This window comes from Panthera leo, chromosome B4 (assembly GCF_018350215.1).
Source record: "Panthera leo isolate Ple1 chromosome B4, P.leo_Ple1_pat1.1, whole genome shotgun sequence".
Classification (NCBI taxonomy): Eukaryota; Metazoa; Chordata; class Mammalia; order Carnivora; family Felidae; genus Panthera; species Panthera leo.
In genome coordinates, this window is record NC_056685.1 from 10,644,441 (window position 1) to 10,667,014 (window position 22,574).

At 50.0% G+C, this 22,574-nt stretch overlaps 1 protein-coding gene across 4 annotated transcripts in view; it reads left to right on the forward strand.

The window, feature by feature from the left end:
- ECHDC3 (enoyl-CoA hydratase domain containing 3) overlaps positions 1 to 14,921 on the forward strand; it is a 31,790-nt gene extending 16,869 nt beyond the window's left edge. The window contains exons 5-6 of one of the 4 annotated variants that reach the window (XM_042944856.1): positions 3,958 to 4,265; positions 14,206 to 14,921. In XM_042944856.1, coding sequence (XP_042800790.1) covers positions 3,958 to 4,265; positions 14,206 to 14,251 — 354 coding nt within the window. In that variant the 3' untranslated portion in view covers positions 14,252 to 14,921. Of the gene's footprint in view, positions 1 to 3,957; positions 4,266 to 4,515; positions 7,918 to 8,165; positions 8,233 to 10,755; positions 11,298 to 14,205 lie in introns of those variants that run through there. The other 3 variants (XM_042944855.1, XM_042944857.1, XM_042944858.1) reach the window with 3 other exon arrangements.
- Positions 14,922 to 22,574: the final 7,653 nt, after the last annotated feature.

Sequence of the window (22,574 nt, forward strand, 5' to 3'; positions counted from 1 at the left end):
TCCGTTTTCTCCCAGAGTGATTCAGTTCAGGGACTGGGTGATTTTGGAGGTGCTCCAGAATTAAGACGTTACAAACACCCAGACTCTTCCTGGGCGTGGGTTAGTCGTCTGCGGCTGCCGTAGTGCATACCCGTGACTGAGCGGCTTAAACGACAGAAATCTATTTTCTCAGTTTTCGAGGCTGGGAGTCTCAGCTTAAGATGCCGGCAGATTTGATTCCTGGCCACCTTCCTACTACATCCTCATACGGCAGGGAGAGACAGACACAGAGACAGAGGTCTCTAACTTCTAAGGCCACCAATCCTAGTAAATCAGGGCCTCACTCTCTGACCTCATTTAACCTTAACTGCCACCCTAAAAGCCCCATCTCCAAATACACTTACATCGAAGCTTAGGGCTTCAACACCGGCATTTTGGGGCGATGCGATTCAGTGCCTGGCACTACTCTGGGTGAATATACAAGAAAGTGAGTGAATATACAAGAAAAAGTCGTGCTCTGCTTTGGGTTCCTCCTTTGCGGAACCCGGTTACCATCCTCATTAAACACAAACTCATGCCAGGCCCCTTGAGCAAGCAAAACCCTCACAGTTAACCCCCCTGCTTTATGTCTGCATCAGATGGACCATTTCCCTGGCACCCCTGTTGCACTGGCTGTGACAGTGTGCCCTGCACTCATTGGGCAGCTGTCCGTCCTGCATCTCTGAGCCATCTGTGCCCAGGGGGTAGGGGCCGGGGATGAGAGGCGATCCGGGAGGCCGGGGTCCTCGGGAGGAGCCACGTTCAGCAAGTGGGACAAGGCCGCTGCCCGCTCCCTGGCCTGTGCCCTGGCCTGCAGGAGCTTGGACTCTGAAGGACTCGCCTTGAGAACTTCTTGCAGCACTCGGGTCCTGTGCAGCGGCAGCTCCTGAGCCGGACGGGCGCTTTGCGGGCGTGTGATGGAAGCAGGGGAAGGAGGACGGAGACAAGGAGGCTCAGGAAGAGAAAGAGAGAAGGACGTGAGGGCAACAGAGATGCCGAAGAAGGCGTTCCCAAGGGGACTGTCCCGCGGACAGATCATGAGCTCAGACGGCAGGTGCTGACTGCACTGGACGAGTCAATGCCGGTCTGCTGAGCCGGCCGCGGGAGCACCCGCTGCTTTGACTGTGGGATGGCCTCCTCCCGACTCTGCTGCCATTCCTAACTACTCTTGGAAAGTCACGTGAGGTCTTGACTGTTGCAAGTTGGGAAGGGAGTGATGGGCTTGTCTTCGGTGCATTTGGTTTTTAAGGTTGTTTTCGGGACTGGCCGCTTTCTGGTCTGTGGTCCGCATGGAATTCTGGAGAGCCGCCCACACGAACGGAGGGAACGACAGGCTGGAAGGCGCCGCCTTCACCTGGCTTCTGACCTGGGTCCCCACTGACACGCGCTTCTCAGGCACAGACAGACCGGACACCGTCCCGGCCCTTTCGGGTGACTCACTGGGCGTCTTCGGCTGGGTCTTAGCGGCAGCCCTTAATCAGCAGGACCTGGTTCTCAGCTCCATGTTCAATCAGGGCTTCAAACCCACTTTGGAGCGATGACGTTGTTCCCGGTCAACCAACACATGGTCTCCGGAGCGACCCACAGGCCTCGCCTTCCTGCTGCCTCCAACGTGGAGCATTGCATTCCCCAAACTGGACAGCGCTGCGATCTAGTCCATCCCCTAAAGAGTTAGGGAAATCGGGGCCTGGCACCACTTGCCCCCGACTGCCAGTCCAGAGTGTATTCCACTTGTACCCGTAGGCAGGAGTCCTCAAAGCCAGCCTTGTGACCCCTCCTCCCTTATCAAAGTTCCATCCCTCACTGATACAATCCAGTGTCCTGATTTCCAAAACCTTCTAAATCGGTGGCTGTAAGCTGGGAGCGGTATTGGCTCCAGGGGACATTTGCTGGTGCCTGGAGACATGTTTGATTGTCACAGTTGTTGGGGTGGGACCTGTAACTACCGCACCTAGCAGACAGAGAGCGGGGATGCTCTAAACATCCCACCGTGCGCAGGACAGCCCCACATAACAACATGTTATCTGGCCCAAAATATACAATGGCACCAAGGTTGAAAAACCTAGTCAGTAGCATGATCTAAATGCTAACGACTCCCAAATTTATATCTCCTATTACTGCACCGTGAACCACCCATAACTTAGTGGCTCAAAGCAACAACAGTGATTTGTCGAGCTCATGAATCTGCAATCTGGACAGGGCTCAGTGAGGAAGCTTATCTCTGCTCTGCAATGTGTGTGGCCTCAGCTGGGACGAACTGACTCCAGGGGAGAGTGACAGCTGGGGGCGGTCATCCAATTGGCTGTTAGGCTGCCTTGCCGCAGGGGCCCCAGCCGGGCAGGTCACTGGAACACTTCGCATGGCCTCTCGTATGTCCTAGACTTTCCCACGCCATGGCAGGCCGGCTCCGAGACTCAGCAGCCCGAGCAAAAAAGCCAGGTGGGAGCTGGGTCACCTCTGGCCAAACCTCTAAAAGAATTGGAACATCATGTCTGCTGTGCCGTCTGCCTTCATCCATCCATCCCTCAAATCACTCATCAGCAAATATTTAGTAAGCTGCCTACTAGATGCAAAGTGCCCTTTCTGGTGCTGGCAGTACAGAAATAAACAGAGCAGCTAAAAACAAAACAAAACAAAACAAAAACCTCAGGGGCACTTGGGTGGCTCAGTCTGTTGGGCGTCCGGCTCAGGTCATGATCTCACTCACAGTTGGTGAGTTTGAGCCCTGCGTCGGGCTCTGTGCTGACAGCTCGGAGCCTGGAGCTGTTTCAGATTCTGTGTCTCCCTCTCTCTCTCTGCCCCTCCCCTACTCACGCTCTGTCTCTCTCTCAAAAATAAACAAACATTAAAAAAAAAACACAAAAAACTCTCACCTGGTGGAGTTTCCACGCTAGGAAAGGAGATAATACAATAAACAAATGTGTCAAATGTATAGTGTGTTAGATAGCAGAAGTACAAAGGATAAAAATACAGCCGGAAAGGGGGTTGGTGCTGGGGTCTGATTTGCAGTTTCGACAGCATGGTCATGGGGGACCTGCTGGACGAGATGTCATGTGAGCAGAGGCCCGAAGGGGACGAGGGCACCAGTCGTAAGGATACGTGAGGACAGAGCACTGCAGGCCAAGGGAACCGCACCCTGAGGTGACAGCACGCCTGGCAGGTTCAAGAAATAGCAGGGCCTCGGGGGAGTGAGAGGGGGAGGGACAGAAGAGGCACCTCCCTGCCTTCGTAAAACCCTCTTTTAAATGGTCAATTTGAATTTCAAGAGGCCAGGCTTTGTCAGGCACAATAGCAGCAGGCTGCAGAAGGGAGGAAGCCACAGAGAGTAGGAGCTTAGGTCCCTTTTTCCGGGAAGGGGGGGGGGGGGGCGGGCGGCGGCTCCAGGGAGGAAGGGGCGTCTTGCCAGTGCGGGGGGCCTCACCTATTGGTAAAAGCCGCCTCACACAAGGCTCTTGCACCCCTGCCCTGGAAGGTGTCCCCTTTCCATCCCTCCTGCTGTGGTTTTGGGAGGCTGCTCTTTCAATCAGACCAAGGTGAAGGATCCCTGAACATCTTTCTCCTTCTGGAAAGCAGCCACCACGTTGGTCTGTGGGAAGCCTGGGCCTCACCGGTTCAGTAGTGTCACCTTCCTCGCATCAAATGTGGCCGCTGCCCCATGCCTGGCCCTTGAACGAGGCAGAGGGAAGCTCCTGGCTCGCCAGGGGCTGGGAGATCCAATCTAGGGAAGGAGCAAGAAAACACGGAGAGTCCCCCCCTTTCCCGGGCACCTGTATTCTCCTTGCTCCCGGAAAGATGCTGGGTGACCTGGCAGACGTCAGGTCTATGGACCACGTGTGATTTGAGGAAGCAGAAAACGGGGCTGAGGTTGTAGGGAAGTAGGGTGGGACGGAGAGGGTCACAAGCAGCGTGCCTTAATAACGCACACGTCTCCTCCCTCAGGTTGCCTTAGAAATGCTTTTTACTGGGGAGCCCATTTCCGCTCAGGAGGCCTTGCTGCACGGGCTGCTCAGCAAAGTAGTGCCAGAAGAGCGGCTGGAGGAAGAGACCATGAGAATCGCAAAGAAGATTGCCTCCTTGAGCCGTCCTGTGGTGTCTTTGGGCAAGGCCACCTTCTACAAGCAGCTGCCCCAGGACCTTAGAACAGCCTACTACCTCACCTCCCAGACCATGGTGGACAACGTGGCCCTGAGGGATGGGCAGGAGGGGATCAAGGCCTTCATCCAGAAGAGAAAACCCATCTGGTCACAGTAAGTGAAACGGAGGAGGAGTCCTGCACCCCCCACCCCCCACCTTCTGAGGCCCAGACACCGCTGCTGCCTGGTGACCGTAGAAGAGACAGCCCGCTGTATCTTATAATGGTTTTGTCGCTTGTGGTCTGTGTGAAAAGCCGTGATTCCGCGGGGGAAGGGATGCGGTGGGGAATCGAATGGAGCGGAGGTTGGGACCTGTGCCGGCCAGCTCTGGCGGAAAGCTCGTACTTGACATACTCCTTCACGGGGACCACAGGTGAGGGGTCACCGGATGCGGGGGAAGGCGAGGACACGCGAGGCGTGAAAGAAGGATGCCAACCTAATTCCGCTTCCAGAAGCGTCCCCTGAGGCGGAGGCCCTTCTGTCCGCCCGAGAGCAGCGAGACATTTCAAATCTCCCCAAGATTCTCCACGCTGAAAACCTTCTTGATTCCACTGAGAAATAATCACGCCTATGGCTTTGAACTAATCTTCTATGATTTAGAAAGATTACATATTTAGAGAGACTGGTAATTTTATCTTCCCAACCAGACTGTAAGCCGTCTGAGAAAAGAAAAAAAAAAAAATCCCTGACCTCTTTCTTTGGGTGCCCACACTCGTGGGCGTACGTCAGAGGCCTGGTGTTCCTGGAGCGCGCGTCCTGGCTATCCAACACCCTGAAACCAGGGTCCTGCGCTAGAGCTGGGGATAAAGACCCCGGGGAGATGCGGAGCACATGGCCTGCCCACCAGACAACACCTGCTCTGGACACGTTTCCAAACCCTGCCCAGCCTCTGGTAGGCAATAAAACCAGCCCCAGGCGTTCGAGCCCCCCAGCTGAGCATTCGAATTAGGACCTAAACGTATTTCTTTTCTGGCTTCTGGTCCAACACCGCCTAAGAAACGCTCTAAGTCTCTTGTCCTCAAGCTTTTACCAAGGATCTTATCTTTTTTAAAAAGCCAACTTATCTTCCCTAGGAGTGGAAGGTGGCCATAAACGCGGTCGGTGCTGTGACAGAAATAGAGAACCATGTGGCTCAAACCCGAGGCTCTCATTCAGGCTCGAGTGTGTTGGGAAGGATGCCCCCTCACGCTTTCACAGATTCCTACTGAGATTGACATTTTTGTTTTTGCTTTGCCTGAGTTTAGAAAGGTTAAAAAAAAAAAAAAAAAGCGTTTTCTTAGAAAGGAGGAACTTGTTAGTAAGATGGTCCTCATGAGCAGAGGTCCCCGCGTCCTGGCCGCCTGGGAGGTGCTAAGTGCCATCCGCACACTCGTGTTCCGTCTTCGTTCGGAACCCAGTAGAGCAGGTGCTAGTTATTCCCGTCCCACAGATGTGTTGTCAAGGCCCGCTTCGTGCCAGGTCAGACAGTGGACACGGGGTAGGGTGAGGGTTCCAGACTCTGCCTGCCTGAAGCAACACCGGAGGCCCTTTCCCTCTGGCCGCGCCACCTCCTGCGGAGCGCCAGGGCTGGTGTGAGGCCGGCCAGGGAGAGGACTTCCCTGCCCCACGGCAGCCTTCCGAAGCAAGGGAACGGGCCACACACTCCCTGCTGTGCAACTTGCCCGTGCACAACAGACATCAGCTGCGAATTTTGGCAGACCCCTGATGGAGTTTTCCCTACGAAGCTAATACAGAGCTGGCTGAAGTTCTGGACTAGATTGTGCGAAGGACCGGGCTGTCACCGTCTGCTCAGAAACAGGGCTGTCGACGGGGCCCCTCCGCTACCTTCCTGCCCAGGTGGCCTGCCGTGGAAGTCATTATTTCACAGTTACTGGATCACACAGTGTAGGGGACAGGGTGTGAGAAAGGTTCCGGGCCTCAGAGAAAGTGACAAGGCCTCCCCTCACACCCCCGTCTGGCCAATGCAAATCCAAAGTTAAGTTTCCAGGGTCTGTATGAACGTGCACCATCCTCCAAAACTGTGAGATCCCCGGGGCTCTCGGCTGGCTTCCCAGTGCACGCAGGGACCAGCTATAGATCTTAACACTCGCCTGTGGAGAAAATAACCCAGAAGGAAGATCTGCCCCCACCCTCTGAAGTCATAGAATTCATCCCCAGGAAAATCTAAACCCGGGGTTAGTTTGCATCTCTGCTTCCCTCCACTGGGACGCTGAATGAGATTGTTCTGATAGCCACACACGATGTTCGCTTTTGGAAAGCCTAGTGTGTGTCGTCTTTCCCTCTGTACCGCGCACTTCTCGGGGAGCCCTGCTGGGCTCAGCCCAGCCAACCGTGTCCCTACAGTTCAGGCACGTGAACCGGTATCCACTCCAGCTCGGGGTGAGCGAGCACTCCAGAGGCCGGCTTGAGCCCCAGAGAATACAAGCACAGGAGGGACACCGTTTGCTCTACTCCAGGGAACTCGGGGTAGCTGCCGTTCGGGAACCAGTGCTGATTTCATGAGCCTCAATTCCTCAGTTCCTGCGAGCAGCCCAGTGAGGCAGTTCTTACCAGCCCCCTGGTGTGCAGGAGGCTCTGGGAAGTTCTGGCATTTGCCAAAGTCAGGCCCGTGTGTGGCTTTGGGTCCGTGGGCTTCTGAAGGCCGTGCGCCTGACCACCGCACTGTGTTCCTCCCGACATCCTGGAAAGGTTCCTGTTCCAGCCCGCACACACTGACCACCAGTCGGAAATGCCACAGCCAAGGCAACGCAGTTTCGCTTCCAGGAGGAGATATGGGAAAAGGAGGGATCTGAACGCAAACAGCATCCTGGCCCCAGGTCTGCCACGGAAGTAGCCGTGTTGCAGGTGCAGGTGACAAAACTGCTTTCGCCGCTCAAGAGGGCGTGTCTGTAACAATGACACCATCGGACACTCTTGTCCTCTTCCTTGTGACATTCCGGATTCTACAATGCCGGGATTTGGGAACTCGCTACGAAATTTGAAACAGGCCGCTTTTGCTCAAAGAAAATGCTCTTTTTCAAATGGAGAAGATGGGCATTTTACCTGGAGGAGTAGTACACACTGGAAACACCTGAGCACATCTGAGACCAACAACTCCATTACAGATATTCAGAGCTGTGGGGGCCACATCCAAACCTTCTGAAGATGTGGTCAACTAGGAAGACCCGCCCTGAGGCACATCTCCCCAAAATTGGCTCTTACCCTGAATTTTGTCTGGGTGCCTTATTCAGCCAGCCCCGCCCTCCACTTTCTTCTCCTTCTGAAAACCCATGGCACTAAGAGTCGCGTTTCCAAAGTGTGGCCTGTGGATGACCTGGGTCTTCAAATGCAGATTCCCGGGCTCCTCATCAGAGCTACTGAATCACAAATGCAGACTCCTGGGGCCCAAAAATATGTATTAAAAGAAAAAAAAAGGGGGTTTCCAAGTGATTCTGCTGCGCAGTAAAATGTATGAGCTGACTGCACGCAGGTGGAGGTGACCCATCTGTCTCCAGCTGTATCTGTATTTTAAGGGTCAAAGCAGTGCAGGTGCTGTGGTGAAGTTCCGGGCAGTCACCGCTGGCTCCGAGAGGGATGTCAACAGCCTCTTCCAGGAGCCTCTCGAAACCATCCAGGCAGGCAGGTTTTCGGGCCTTTGTAGGCCCTCGGTGCTCATGCCTTTGGGAGCCCCACCCCATATCACATTAAACATCAGAAATAGGGGCGCCTGGGTGGCTCAGTTACGCATCTGAACTACGGCTCAGGTCGTGATCTCATGGTTCATGAATTCGAGCCCCGCATTGGGCTCTCTGCTGTCAGCTCAGAGCCTGCTTCCGATCCTCTGTGTCCCTCTCTCTCCACCCCTCCCCTGCTCACGTGCTTGTTCTCAAAAATAAAATAAACATTAAAAAAAAAATCTGAAATATATCCATATTCCACACTAAATATAATGCTTCTATTTAGGGAAAGGAGCTAAATGATTTGCTTTATAAATTATTTTTAAATATTTGACTAACGATGATTATTTCTTGGCAGTCATCAAGATTCTGGAAGTTAAACATTCTTGAAGTTGATGTGTTACAGCTAATAAAATATTAAATTTTGATCTTGCAAGGGTTTCTCTTTTATATTTTGGAGCCCCAAGTTTATTTTTCAGGTCCCAAAGAGAGGCCCATGGAAAGCTGGCAGGCTACCTATTCTGTGCCTACAGGGTCTCCTGGATGAGCTGGCCCAGCCCCCTCTGGTTCCCTGGTGTAGGGGAGGTGGCCCTTCCATATGGAAAGGGGGAGCGAGGGAAGGAAGGTGTGGGTTGGCAAATCCAGCGTTATGAGGTTTATACTCCCCGTGTGGCAGTCTTCTGACATCCTTAGTGATTTACAGTCCCTTCGGGTCTCCCTGTCACGACCAGGGATGTTTAAGCACAGACTCTAAAACCAATTTGCACATTTTTTTTTCACATTTAAGACCGCTTTCTTTTTTATGTTGTTTGTTTTCAATATTCACCTAACCAAAACATGATAATTGCCAGTTTTAGAAACTTCTAGAAATTCAGAAAAAGAAAAAAAATGTATCAGCCTGAGGGGAATGCCATCTAGAGCCCATCAACACTTAAATTTACGTAGTGATTGCTCTGCACCAGGCACCGTCTTAAGCATTTTGCAGATGTTAGCACATGAATCCTCACAAAAATCTCTAGGAAGTAGGCCTTATGAATGCCGTTGGACAGACAAGAAACCAAAATACGAAGTTATTAAGTGACTTGCCCACTATCACCCAGCTAGGAAGGGGCAGGTTCTGGTCAAAACTTCCACTTTGTAAAACTGATTAAGGAAATGTGGTCTGAGAATCTCAAAGACCTCTCTGCATCATGTGTCCCGTACAGGGCACCTGGGTTGTGAAACGCAGCGGGTCCAGTTGTGGGGCCACGGGCTTGTGACTGCCACACCATGCGACTCTCCTGCCCCCTCTTTTACTGCCCCCACTACACTGCATCACTCAGCAGATAACTTCTGTGGGGTGGGAACCACGTTAAATTATTTCTTCTTCTTTTTTTTTTTAATGTTTATTTTTGAGAGCTCGAGTGCATGAGTGGGGGAGGGGCAGAGAGAGAGGGAGCCACAATCCAAGGCAGGCTCCAGGCTCTGAGCTGTCAGCACAGAGCCCCATGTGGGGCTCGAACCCACAAATTGTGAGATCGTGACCTGAGCTGAAGCTGGACACTTAACCGATTGAGCCACCCAGGCACCCCTAAATTATTTCTTGTTCATTCCTAGTCGAGTGTCCCTCCCTCTCCAACCCCCCCGCCTCCCTACTCCACCCTCCCCCCCCACCTCCCCCGCAAAGGTGTGCATTCCTGCAGGAGCACAGTTAGTCTTTACTGGGCATTTGGATCCTCAGAGGCTAGGCACTGCTCAGCACAGAGCAGGCCTTCGGGAAGATCCGCTAGGTCCAGTTAAATGTACCAGGGGTACAGTTCCCCCGCACAGGCTACATGATACAGACGGGCTTTTAAAAAATCCTCAGTTCACATTTTCTCCATCAGTTTTGGGAAGTGAAATAACTGAGCAGAACACGAACTAAATCACTGTTTTCTTTGTAGATCCGGCAAAGCCGGTGAGCATCTCTGTGTAAATGTAGGTCGGTACTCGGGCGTCGTGTTGCTCTGCTTCGATGCAGTCAGTCCCAGGGGTTCTGTAAAGCCTGTTTTCTTTCTTTAAAGGCATTGCTGAAGCATGTTTTAGTCTCCAAATGCTAACACTTCTGGTGATAAAACATTCCAGAGAGGCATATACCATATGTGGTTGGTTGGCAAGGGGTGAAGATATCTAATAGATGGGCACTTGATAGAATCTATCAGATTGGTTAATATGCTGATTTGAACCTTAAGCCAAAATCGTCTCATTTGTTACTGTCGTCGAAGTTTTTACTGTGATCATTTGATAATTATCCTTTAAGATAGCCAGTCTGTCCAGTTTTTACCAATGACGTTTCCCAAGGCCCCTCAGTTCCTGTATCAGCAACCCCTCCCCATTCCAATGGGGGTGGACAGTTGCCAGGCTCAATGGTTGTGCCCCTCCCCCTCCCCACACAAGGACCATCACACCCCTCCTCAGTGTGGGTGTGACCAGTCTCCCCAAGGTTACCACGTTCCCATGAAAACAGATTTAACTTCCTTTTAGTTGCATTGATTTTCTTTTTTTTCTGGATCTATTTCCAAAAGAAATAGGCAAGAGGTGATTTTTAAAACATCAATGCTTGTATTTATGAAGTGTCTACTTAATTGCAAAGCCCTATGCTAGGCACTATGGGATGGGTTTGTTTTGTTCTAAGCATAAGACAATTGCGACCCTCCGTGAACTTAGTCTAAATCATGAACATGTTAGCATTCAAGTACGAAACAGTTATCACGGGACAAGAATCAGAGAGATGAGTTACCTCTGAGCTCACCCCTATCACTAGCTGTTCAACCTCTTTGAGTCTGAAGGTCTTGGTGGTTATGAGGGGTGACAGTAACACCCACCTCCTAACTGGTTAGGAGGGTTCAATTAATGTATGCGTAGCAATACTGTTGACCACTTACCCCATAACTCCATATCCCCCTGTCCCACCCCCATTACGCCTGCAGGTGCAGTGGGCAGTTTCCACAGGTAAGCGCTTCCCCCTGTCATGGACTGAATTCTGTTCCCACCAACTTCCTCCGTTGAAGGCCTGCTCCCCAACGCGACTGCATTTGGAGGAAGGGCCTCTGAAGAGTAAGGTTAAAGGAGGTCGCCAGGATGGAACCCTACTCCCATAAGACCAGTGTCCTTAGGAGAGGAGAGAGACATACCAGGGATGTGCACGTGCAGAGGAAAAGCCATACGTAGATACAGCAAGAAGGCAGTCACCCGCCAGCAGCAGATAGAGACCTCCAGAGAAACCAAACCTGCCGACACCTGATTGTGGACTGTCAGCCCCCAGAACTGTGAGGAAATAAATCTCTTCCCCTAGGCCCCCCAGTCTGTGGTATTTTGTTATAGCGGCCTGAGCTAAGACACACCCTCAGGCACTTCTCTCTGCCTCTTTGGGAGTGATTTTTGGCATTCCACCAGCTAGCTCGGCCTTCAGCAGGACAACCAGGGACACCCCTGGAGCAGCAGGAGACAGGAGCCTATGGATAAATGCCACCCCCCCCCCCGGTTGACTGAGGAAACAACACTGAGATATGGGTCTGTGTGTTCTCAAAAGGGCCCGGCAGGGCTGAACCCCATCATCCACAGCACCGACCCGTCGGTTCACGAAGACTTTACCAGCTCTCTCCTTCCCTGCCTTCCCTTGTCCCACACCCTCACTTGGGATCCTGCCATCACTTTCCAAATAAACAACCTTCACGTAAGTCCTTGACTCGGGGTCTGCCTTTGGGAGAATACTGAACTAAGTCAAGAGGCAGATTGACACTGGCCTCTCAGTGAGCGTCCCCTTCCCCTAACAAAAAAGTGAGACCAAGATTTAGCAACAGAACACATGTTACAATGAAGCAATGGGAGAGGCTGCTGAATGAGCCCCACTGGCAACGTCGATTATAGGAATCAAGAGGAGAATCCATTTTGATAGGATCATCTGCATAAAGCTTTGACTTTTCAAGCTGGAAGGGATCTCAGTTCTCAGTTACCTCACAAGTTGTGACATCACACACACGGTGTCTACATGACTGAAGAGGAACAGACCTACCCAGTACTGGTACCAAAAGCAGGATCCTCTGACCAAGAGTGGGATGGCCTCCCTATTGACGTCCCCTCGAAACGATGAGGGTAAGCCCCCATAAATGTTCCAAGTTCTCTGGAAGTTTCTTTAGCAATGTTCAGGAAAAAGGCAGAGCAGGTGTGTTGTCCCCAAAGTCCCCTCCAGAGGTCCCTCGAGAAAGAATTTATGAGCTGCTCCTCTCCAGTCCCTTCCTTGACATTTATTGGCTTTTTGATGAACATTAGAATAATTCTTTTGTCAACTGCTTCTCATTAAGGACCTGGTGATGTTCTTTCTGACCGTTATTTTACTCAATATCATGCCTGGTTACTGTGAGAAGAGGTTCCACTTAGAAACCATCCATCTTTGCAGCAGGAAAGAGCTCAGGTAGGCCCACCGAGATACCTCTCCTGCGTTAACAGCCACCCCGGGGCACGTGCAGAGAACTTAGACAAATGTCCAGGCTTTAATGAATGGCTCACCCTCCAGCATCATGCTCCTCCATTTCCTTAAAGACATATTTCAGGTTTGATTCTGTTTCTTTTTAAAATAAATCATGGAGACCTTCTGGGTGAAATAATCACCAGGACTTAGTCCTTAGGGGCGACACAGTCTCACCATGAATGACAGGTCTGCCTTAGAAAAGTCTAGAACTAGCAAGTGTTGAAAGCAGGCGTCCAGTTTCCTTGATGGACTGTTTATTTCTCCCCTCACGTGCACCGTCTTAACATGATGATGGCATAGGGAAGCACTTGGAGACGTCTGAAGTTCCCACCACTCATGTCAACAATGTCAAGGTCCACATGCCCTCCTCCACCTTCCCTACCACCAGATATGTGAATCTAACCAGGAAGGGCACTTTTTAAAAAGGTTTTTAATTATGAACAATCTCAAACACATGGAAAAGTTGAGAGAAAAGTGTCACACACTACCACGTACTCAGCTTTAACAATTATTACCCAGATTTCTAACAATTACCAGGGCACCCAGGTGGCTCAGTCGGTTAAACGTCCGACTTTGGCTCAGATCATGATCTCACAGTTTGTGGGTTTGAGCCCTGCATGGGACTGTGTGCTGAGAACTCAGAGCCTGGAGCCTGCTTCAGATTCTGTGTCCCCCTCTCTCTCTCTCTCAAAAATAAACATTAAAAATATCTTTATAACAATTATCGATGGATAACATATCCATGGCCAATCTTGTATGCTCTGTCCCATACTCACTACCCCCATCCGCAGACTATTTTGAAGTGAACCCCAGAGTGGCCTCATTCAAACAAAATACACTGCTATCATCCAGGAAATTCCAGGGGATTTAGGAGCTCTGTGTCAGGAACCAGGCTCTAACACCAAATATTAGAACAAAAGACGCTCCTAGTGCTGTTTTCGGGAAATTACAAGGGTCTCGGGAGCTATGCGCCAGGAACAAGGGCTGAGACCAACATACGTGCTTTCTTTGATCTCACAACAACATACTTCATACCTTCCCTCCTCTGTTTCATGCCTCTACCCCTCCTCCCAGGATCACTTTCCAAAGTAAATCACCTGCTTGCCAAGCTGGGGCTTGGGCAGTGCTTTCTACAGGAAGCCCAGGCTAAGATACCAACCTAGGAGAGGGGCCAAGGGAGATCTAAGAATGACAGCAAAGGGGAGTCCCAATGTGACGGCCGGGCAGGAGGCCTGGAGAGGAACCAGCCCCAACCGAAGGAGAACAGAAGCCTCTGGAGGGATGTGTCCAAGAGATTCATTGAAACTCATATGTCTGACATCGGACATCACGGACACGTGGAAGGCTGTCCGGAGAGGCCAGAGGGCATCGGAGCAGCGTGAATCTGTTTAGGTCATCACTGCTGACCAAAGGGCAGTGCAAAGGGTGCATTGATGTGCTCTTGGGGTAAGAGAAATTTAGTGCGACATGAAACTTTAGAAAATGGCCACCCCCTGTACCCTCAGGAAAGAACGAGAAATTCAGAAAAAGCTTTATGAACAACGGTGAGCCAGGGTGTTATTTATGCTGGAATAGAATCTAAGGAGCAGAACTGGCTGGAGTCCACAAGTGTGGTCATTCCAGGACCTCTGCTGGAAGGGAGAACGAAAGCTACAAAGTCTGGTGGGTGCAAAGTGGAACCCGCGTCGTCCAGGACAAGGACAGGAGTAGAAAACTGGCGTCATCGGGCTTTGATCTGTAGTTGGGCCGACAGTATACACCCCTGTTAATTTCCCAGCTGTGGTGGATGTGGTGGCGTAAGATGTGAACATGGGAGGAAGCTGCTGGAAGGAGCCCCGCACTATCTTTGAAACTCTCAGGTAAATCTGGAATTATTTTCAAAATAAAAAGTTCTCTCTTTTTTTTACAGTGATAACGCAGCTGCATTAGGGTTCTCTGAGAACCAGAACGAGTAGGACAGTTGGACAGACAGAGATCTTTAGAAAGAGATGAATCATGAGGAACTGGCTCATGCCCTTGTGGCATCTGAGTGGGTCCCACCGTCTGCAGTGGGCAAACCGAAGAGCCGGCAGGCCTAGAGCTGGTGATGAAGTTCACGGGCGGAGAGCCACGTCCGAAGGCCTGAAGCAGGAGCTTCTCAGGGCAGGAGAAGACGGATTGTCCGGGTTCCTGCAGTCACGCAGGACGTGAGAGAACCTTCCCTGCCTCCTGCTTTTTGTTCCGCTCACGCCCTCAACTGATTGGATGAGTTCCGCCCATCTGGGGAGGGCAGTCCACTTTACTCAGTCTACCAATCCAAATGCTGAGGTCTTCCCGGAACCCTCACAGCCGCCCTCCAGAATTAATGTTTAACCAGCTACTTGGGCATCCTGTGGTCCAGCCGGGTGGACACATAAAATTAACCCTCACGGTATCTGTGTTTGTATATGTACAGCCCAGCCCTGGAAAGGTACACTCAAAACGGATAATGGTGTTTGCCTCTGGGGAGAACACCCGCGGGGAGGGGGACTGGGGTCAGGGTGAGAGAGACTCACTTTTGCACTGCATACCCTTTTGTACTGTTCACATGTGTTGCCGTTTTTAATTTTTTTTTTTAACGTTTATTTATTTTTAAGACAGGGAGAGACAGAGCATGAACAGGGGAGGGTCAGAGAGAGGAAGACACAGAATCTGAAGCAGGCTCCAGGCTCTGAGCTGTCAGCACAGAGCCCGACGCGGGGCTAGAACTCACGGACCGCGAGATCATGACCTGAGCCGAAGTCGGCCGCCTAACCGACTGAGCCACCCAGGCGCCCCGTGTTGCCGTTTTTAAACACGTGTACATAGTACCACACTCAAAAAATTACAATAGTCACAGGCGCCCAGGATATGCTCTGTGGGAGGCAGACTGTGAGGGCAATGTCGTGTGCACCAGGTATTCAGGAAGAGCCTTCAGATGAACAGCTGTGGGAGACAAGCAGGAACAGGCAGAGGCAGAAGTCCAGGGGCAGCCGACCTCCCGGTAAGCTCCACAGCCAACACAGCCACCAGCGTTCTTCCCCCTGGGCCAAAATGGCAGGAACCATCACACCTGTCTCTGCTGGTCCCTGGGTGCAGGCTGTGGTGGGAAGGGCATGAACCGGGTCCAGGTGACTACTCATAGCCAAGGTACCCTCTGCAGGGTGGCGGCCAAAGGCAGAAGTTGGGACAGCACATCCTTCCCCAGAAACGGAATCTAGGTGACATGTCTGCATGTCCCCCACAGGAATAATATATGCTCATTATAACATGGAAACAGTTATGATGTAGTCAGAGGGGGAAAAAGGACACACATTTGTATCTATAGCATGTAACAATTAGGCAAAGCAAACAATAAAAATAATTCTGGGGGCACCTGGGTGGCTCGGTCGGTTGAGCATCTGACTCTTCATCTTAGCTCAGGTCACAATCTCACAGTTCATGGGATCAAGTCCCTCATTAGGCTCTGTACTAACAGCGTGGAACCTGCTTGGGATTCTCGCTCTCTCCCTCTTTCTCTGTCTCTCTCAAAATAAACGAACTTAAAAAAAAATAACTTTTTAAAAGGTCATTATGGGGCACCTGGGTGGCTCAGTTGGTTGAACCTCCGACTTCGGCTGAGGTCATAATCTCACGGTTCATGGGTTCAAGCCCCATGTTGGGCTCTGTGCTGACAGCTCACAGCCTGGAGCCTGCTTCGGATTCTGTGTGTCCCTCTCTCACTGCCCCTCCCCCATTCACACTCTATCTCTTTCTCTCAAAAGTAAGTATTGGGGCGCCTGGGTGGCGCAGTCGGTTAAGCGTCCGACTTCAGCCAGGTCACGATCTCGCGGCCCGTGAGTTCGAGCCCCGCGTCAGGCTCTGGGCTGATGGCTCGGAGCCTGGAGCCTGTTTCCGATTCTGTGTCTCCCTCTCTCTCTGCCCCTCCCCCATTCATGCTCTGTCTCTCTCTGTCCCAAAAATAAAAAATAAAAAACGTTGAAAAAAAAAAATTAAAAAAAAAAAAAAAAAAAAAAAAAAGTAAGTATTAAATTTTTTTCAAATAAATAAAATAAATAAAAGGTCATTATATTCCTAGAAACTGGAACTGGAAGAAAATATTCCAAAATGTAAAAAATTTTTTTCTGGAAGTGGGACTGCCAAAATTTTTCCTCTTCTTCTTACTTTTCTCTATTTTATTTTTTTTTCCAAATTTTCTATAATATTTAAAAAATTTTAAGAAGCACCCTGGGATCTGCTTCTGTTATTTCTATCATTAAACTCTGACACTGTTTCATGAGTGAATTCTGTGCTTATACAGAAGGATGAGGAATATTTGATCATTATCAAATAATGTCTAAACTTTTGGGTATGATATAAGAAACGAATGGATCCTATAAACCAATGTAAACCCCACCCTTTTAGGCAATCACAAGTTCAAAACAAGGTCAGTGGCCCCGGACGCTTGCTCAGTTAGAATGAGGGGCATCAGGGGCGCCTGGGTGGCTCAGTCGGTTCAATGTCCGACTTCGGCTCAGGTCATGATGTCACAGCTTGTGAGCTCGAGCCCCACGTTGGGCTCTGTGCTGACAGCTCAGAGCCTGGAGCCTGCTTTGGATTCTCTGTCTCCCTCTCTCTCTAGCCCCTCCCCCTCTCACACTCTCTCACTCTCAAAAATTTTTTAAATTAAAAAAAAAAAGAATAACAGGCGTCAACTCATTCTTGTCCTGCGCACAAAGCAGCAGTTATAAACTTTTCCAGCAGAGGGCATTAGTGCTTTACCTCTGGACAGAAATCTCGGCTGCCTAACTTGCTTGGTTACTGTGAACGGAAAGTCACATTTGCTTCTTAGTCCTGAGAATAAATGGAACTTATTTAGCAGGTTATATGATGAACTTAGTTAGATGTTAGTTCAGGCCAGGCAGTGGAGAGGAAGAAGTTCATAAATTATTTAAAAAATAATAATCCTGATACAATTGGCTGACCTCACAGTGTGCTATAAAGATTGCTTGGGAGCTTTTATTCCCGGGCACCCCTTAGCGGAAGGGCTGTATATCAGGGTTTTTCAAGCCAGGCACTATGGACGCCCTGAGCCAGGTGATCCCTGTTTCAGGGCCCTCCTGTGCACGGCAGGATATCTGGCAGCAGTCCAGCCTCCATGCACTGGACACCAGTGGCACCCTTCCCTGCAGTTACAAGAGCAAAAATTGTCTCCAGACATTGCCAAATGTGCGGAGGAGGAGGAGGAGGAAGAGGAGGAGGAGGAGGAGGAAGAGGAGGAGGAGGAAGAGGAGGAGGAGGAAGAGGAGGAGGAGGAAGAGGAGGAGGAGGAGGAGGAGGAAGAGGAGGAGGAGGAGGAGGAGGAAGAGGAGGAGGAGGAGGAGGAATAAAGCCACGCCCAGCTGAGAACCACTGTCCTAATAATCATCGGTCAGTGCATCAATCCTGGGATAGACGGATGCAAATGAGGCCCACACAGCGCTTGGCGCCCTGCCCAGGGCTGCCCATGTGAAGAGGCAGCAGGGTGTCTGTGCGGAGTTTCAGGACCTAAGTTGGGGCAGCTGCTTCTGCTCCAGACCCAACCCCACCTCCAAGCAGGACGCAGCACCTTCAGCTTTGCCCAAATAGATTGAACTCCCAGAAAACTTTACAGAAAAATGGAAAGATCACTGAAGACGTCCAAAGGAGAAGAGATGCCTCTTCACAGGATTCTCCCTTTGACATTTCTGCCCTTGACCTGGGGCCCCAAAATTTCTCGGTGGGGGGCACAGAGTCTGCCTTCAGCTTCCACTCACTCAGCACCCTTGCAAGACAAGGCAGTACCCTTCCAGCACATTCCATCCTAAGACACCTGAGTACCCCCAACCAAATCTCCTGCTAACAAGGAAGACTTCCCCCTTCTTGTGAAACCTGCATCCATCTCAGTTTATAGATGATGATACCATGTGATTGTCCCCAAATCTCACAGCCAGGAAGTGATGGGAGCAGGGCTCAGACCCCCGTCACATGGCCCAAGCCCATCAGGGCATAGAGGAGCAGTGCCGAGGACCCACGACACTCTCACAGCTCACAAAAATGTTTTCATGTTCATTTCCTTTAAAATCAGAAAAAAAACATGACGCTGTAAAATAGGATTTCTAATTTTTCTTTGGAGAAAGGGTCCCATAAAGACAAATGTGCCTCGAGTCCCCTAAAGTCACCCTACACCCTCGATGTTGTGCTGGCGTTTTTAGTGAGGGTGTCACTGGCACACACCCACTGGATCTAGGCCCAGTCTTGGTCAAACATAAAGCTAAATCTCAATGCTAGGGCAAAAATGTAGAAGTATAGGTCTTTTCTATAATGGGGTCAATGGTATCCTTCTCAAATGTTCATTTATTCACTCAGCAAACATTTCCAATGGCCTGCTATAAATGAAAAAATAATGCATTTAAAAATATGAATAAACTTGGGTTCTACTCCTGAACCCAAGACTACTCTGTATATTAATTCACTTGAATTTAAATGTAAAAAATATATATTAATAAACTTTTGGTTTAAAAAATACATGAATTCCAAGTTATAAAAAACAGAAAATTTTGGGGATGCCCGGGTGTCTCAGTGGGTTAAGCATCCAACTCTTGATTTCAACTCTAGTCATGATCTCACGGTTTGTGAGTGTGAGAAATAAGCCCACTGACCCAGTCAAAGGAGGGACATGGAGACTCAGAGCACAGGAAAGCGAGGTTTTAGTCAATGATCTTGCAAGAGCGGGTGTCTGACTCAGAGCAGTTACAGCAGACAATTTATCTCCCAGCATGCAAGTCCCTCCTCTGCTTCCTCATTGGCTCCTAACACGCAAACCCCTCCCCTGGTTCCTCATTGGCTCCTAGCACACAAGTTCCTCCCCTGGCTCATTGGCTGATACTACAGAGGTTACAGCCTTACCTGGAAGTTACCTATGCCCACATTAAGGCCAAATAGTAGTCTGATTGGAACGAATGTACCTTCCCTGAGGTGACGAAGAGACTTTCAGTTCTTTGGCCCATGCTCATTGCAAAGCCTGTGAAAAATAAAGCCATAAAATGGAAAGGGGAGAAGAACCAGGAAGGAAAGTGTCTAAGGGTTTGGGACTCCATAGTGGGGATGGGGTGGGGGTGGTTCCATACATATTTCCAGTAGGTTACAAACCAATGTTAATTAGACAGCACAGCTTTTATTTGGTATTTCTGAAAACGAATCATCTCACTTACTTCTCACAGTGAGTTCGGTTCAAGCCCCATGTGTGGGTTCACATGGACAGTGCAGAACCTGATTGGGATTCTCTGTCTCTCTGCCCCTCCCCTGCTCTCTCTCTCTCAAAATAAGTAAACCTTAAAAAAAGAGAGAGAGAATTTAAGCTTATTTATTCTGAGACAAAGCTAGCAAGTGCAAGCAGGGAGGGGCAGAGAGAGAGGGAAAGAGAAAGAATCCCAAGCAGGCTCTGCACTGGCAGCACAGAGCCCAACGTGGGGCTCAAACTCACGAACCAAGAGATCATGACCTGAGCCGAAGCGGACGTTCAACCAACTAAGTCACCCAGGTGCCCCGAGAATTTTTGTTTTTATTCTACCCTAAATCCTTGAGTTACCACAATCTTATTAGCTACTTTTCCAACACTGGGTCCAGGGTGGGGAAGTGGGGGTGGTGAGGTCATGTTCCACTCATTTTACTGCACCCTCTCTGTGCCAACTAGAGGTAAGGTGATATCTTAGTCTGTTTGGGCTGCCAGAACACAGCATCACGGGTAGCTTAAACAACAGAAATTTAGTTTCTCACCGTTCTGGAGGCTGGAAGTCCAATTTCAAGGTGCCAGCATGATCGGATTCTAGTGACAGTGTTCTTCCTGACTTACAGGTAGGTGCCTTCTCAGGGTGTCCTCGGAGGACAGAGAGAGAGAGAGAGAGAGAGAGAGATCTCGGCCTCTTCCTCTTCCTGTAAGGAAACCAGTTGTAACAGATTAGGGTTTCACCCTTATGAATTCATTTACTCTCAATCACCTCCTACAAGTCCCTTAAACCTCCAATATAGTCACACGAGGGGGCTGAGGTTTCAACATTTACATTTGGGAGTGAGTTTAGTCCATAGCAGGTGGGTTGGTCAAACAATTTAAAGCTGGTGTATTTTTAGTATTTTAATTGCAAGGCTGTTCTCAACAATCAAGGAGGAAATGTGTCGTTCTTTGAGCCTACTTTTTATTAATTTTGGGGGTGGGGAAGAGAGTTTGAGCAGGGGAGGGGCAGAGAAAGAGGGAGAGAGAATCCTAAGCAGACTCCGCAGTCTCAGCACAGAGCCCAACTCAGGGCTCGATCCCATGAACCGTGAGATCATGGCCGGAATCAAAAATCAAGAGTCAGACACGAAACCAACTGAGCCACCCAGGTGCCCCATCTTTTTAAAACCTCTCCTCTGCCCCTTTTGCTCCAAATGGCGCAGAATATCAGGACAGCGTGTCTGATGGCCATCCCTTCTCTCATTGCTAGAGTTGTGAGAAACGGGAGTTATTTCTGTTTAGGGGAAGTGAGATGTTGGGCTTGGGTTTGGCTTCTCGGCTTGGGTCTGATTGGTTTGGTTTGCTTTCTTCTTCTCTCCTACTCGGAGAGCAAGAAGAGGGTGGTAGGATTCCCGCCCAGGAAAGGTGGCACATTTCTTGCCTCGGAAAGAAATTCTATCAGAACTGACTAGGCCACCTGGCAGTTAACATTTGTCAGTGTCTGGGTGTTTGCTGCAAAGCTGTTTTGCTCCACAGGTGACTAGAATTCTGAATAGTCCATTCCAGTGGAGCTAAGAATAAGGGAATTAAGGTGTTTCTTTTTTTAATAGTGGGGTGCATCCAACTGCACTGCTAATTAGGTTTTGTTTGGTCTGATCTTAAGTTTACAATCTCTGAGCACATAGCCCCTCCTGCCTATGTGCCCCTCCTACTACAATTAGCCTTTGTGGTTTCTCCACTGGCTCCATGTTTAACCTGAGACCCGTACCCCCCCCGTCCTCCAGCCACCAATCTAGAGCCACTGGGGCATGCCATCTACCATATTATTCTTAGCACCTACAACCCTGATTCTTTTTCTTCCCTTCCTCCTCCCTCTCTTTCTTGTCTATTTTCTCACACTACCACATAAGCTGCATGAGGGCAGGGACCTTGTCCGTCTTGTTCATCCCCGTATCCCTCATCACAAGGACACGCCTGGCACAAAGGAGGTGGCCAACAATTATTTGTGGAGCGAACAAATGAATGAGTGAAAGTGAATGAATGAATGAATGAGCTCTCTCTGAGGAGAAGGCTTTTTATCAGCGGCTTCTGTCTTTGCATGGAGAGCTCTTCAAGGTCAATAAGAGGACTGCAAAAGGAATCAAGTCCAATGAGAAAGAATTTTTTTTTAGTTTATTTGAGAGAGAGAATGCCCACCCACACGCAAGGGGGGAAGAGGCAGAGAGAGGTAGAGAGAAAGAGTTCCACGCTAATGGCTCAGAGGCTCAAACCCATGAACCCCCATTAACCATGAGATCATGACCTGAGCTGAACTCAAGAGTTGGACGCTTAACCGACTGAGCCACCCAGGTGCCCTAAGAATTCTTAACACAAGAAAGAGAATAAAGAAACAGAGAAACAAGGATTCCCTTTGACAAAAATCCAGAGATTTTCTCCAGTAATAGTTTCATCTGTTTGTGGCAAGGACTTTTATCATATTTGTACATTCACATACCTTGCACAACTGGGTGTGTAATTAAGTGTTGGAGCATACAGGCAGAATTTACAAATCCAGTAAGAGTGAAAGCAGGCTGCCGCTGAGTCCAGGGCTGGGGTTTGAATGGGCGGGGTCTCCCCAGGACAGGTGCAAGGCATGCGTCTGGTAAGAGTCATTGCAATGATCAATCAGGGGTTCGGGCTGAGCACGAAAGGCAGAAAGTCCAGATTGCAAGCTAATGTGTCACAAGAAATTGGAACAACCTAGGCCCCGGCATTTTCTGTGAGGTCAAAGACCAAACGCATTAAGCCTGAGAGCCAGACTGATAAAACCGCAGGGTGTGGTTGAAGGTCTCAAAGGTGGAGAAGGGTAGGAGATCACAGGACCCCGCAGGTGGGGCAGATGTGAAGGAGGCAAGGAGGTCAGGATCATGGGGACAGTGTACTGCCAGGCTGTCTTTACAGACACTGCAGGACCTTGGGAGTAGATGTGGACCTGGACTGTAAAGCAGGTCCCAAGGGAGAGGACAGCTGGGCAGGAGGAGGAGGAGAGTGTGACAGGACCAGGAAGCAGCAGCCTCAGGGGAGCACGAGCA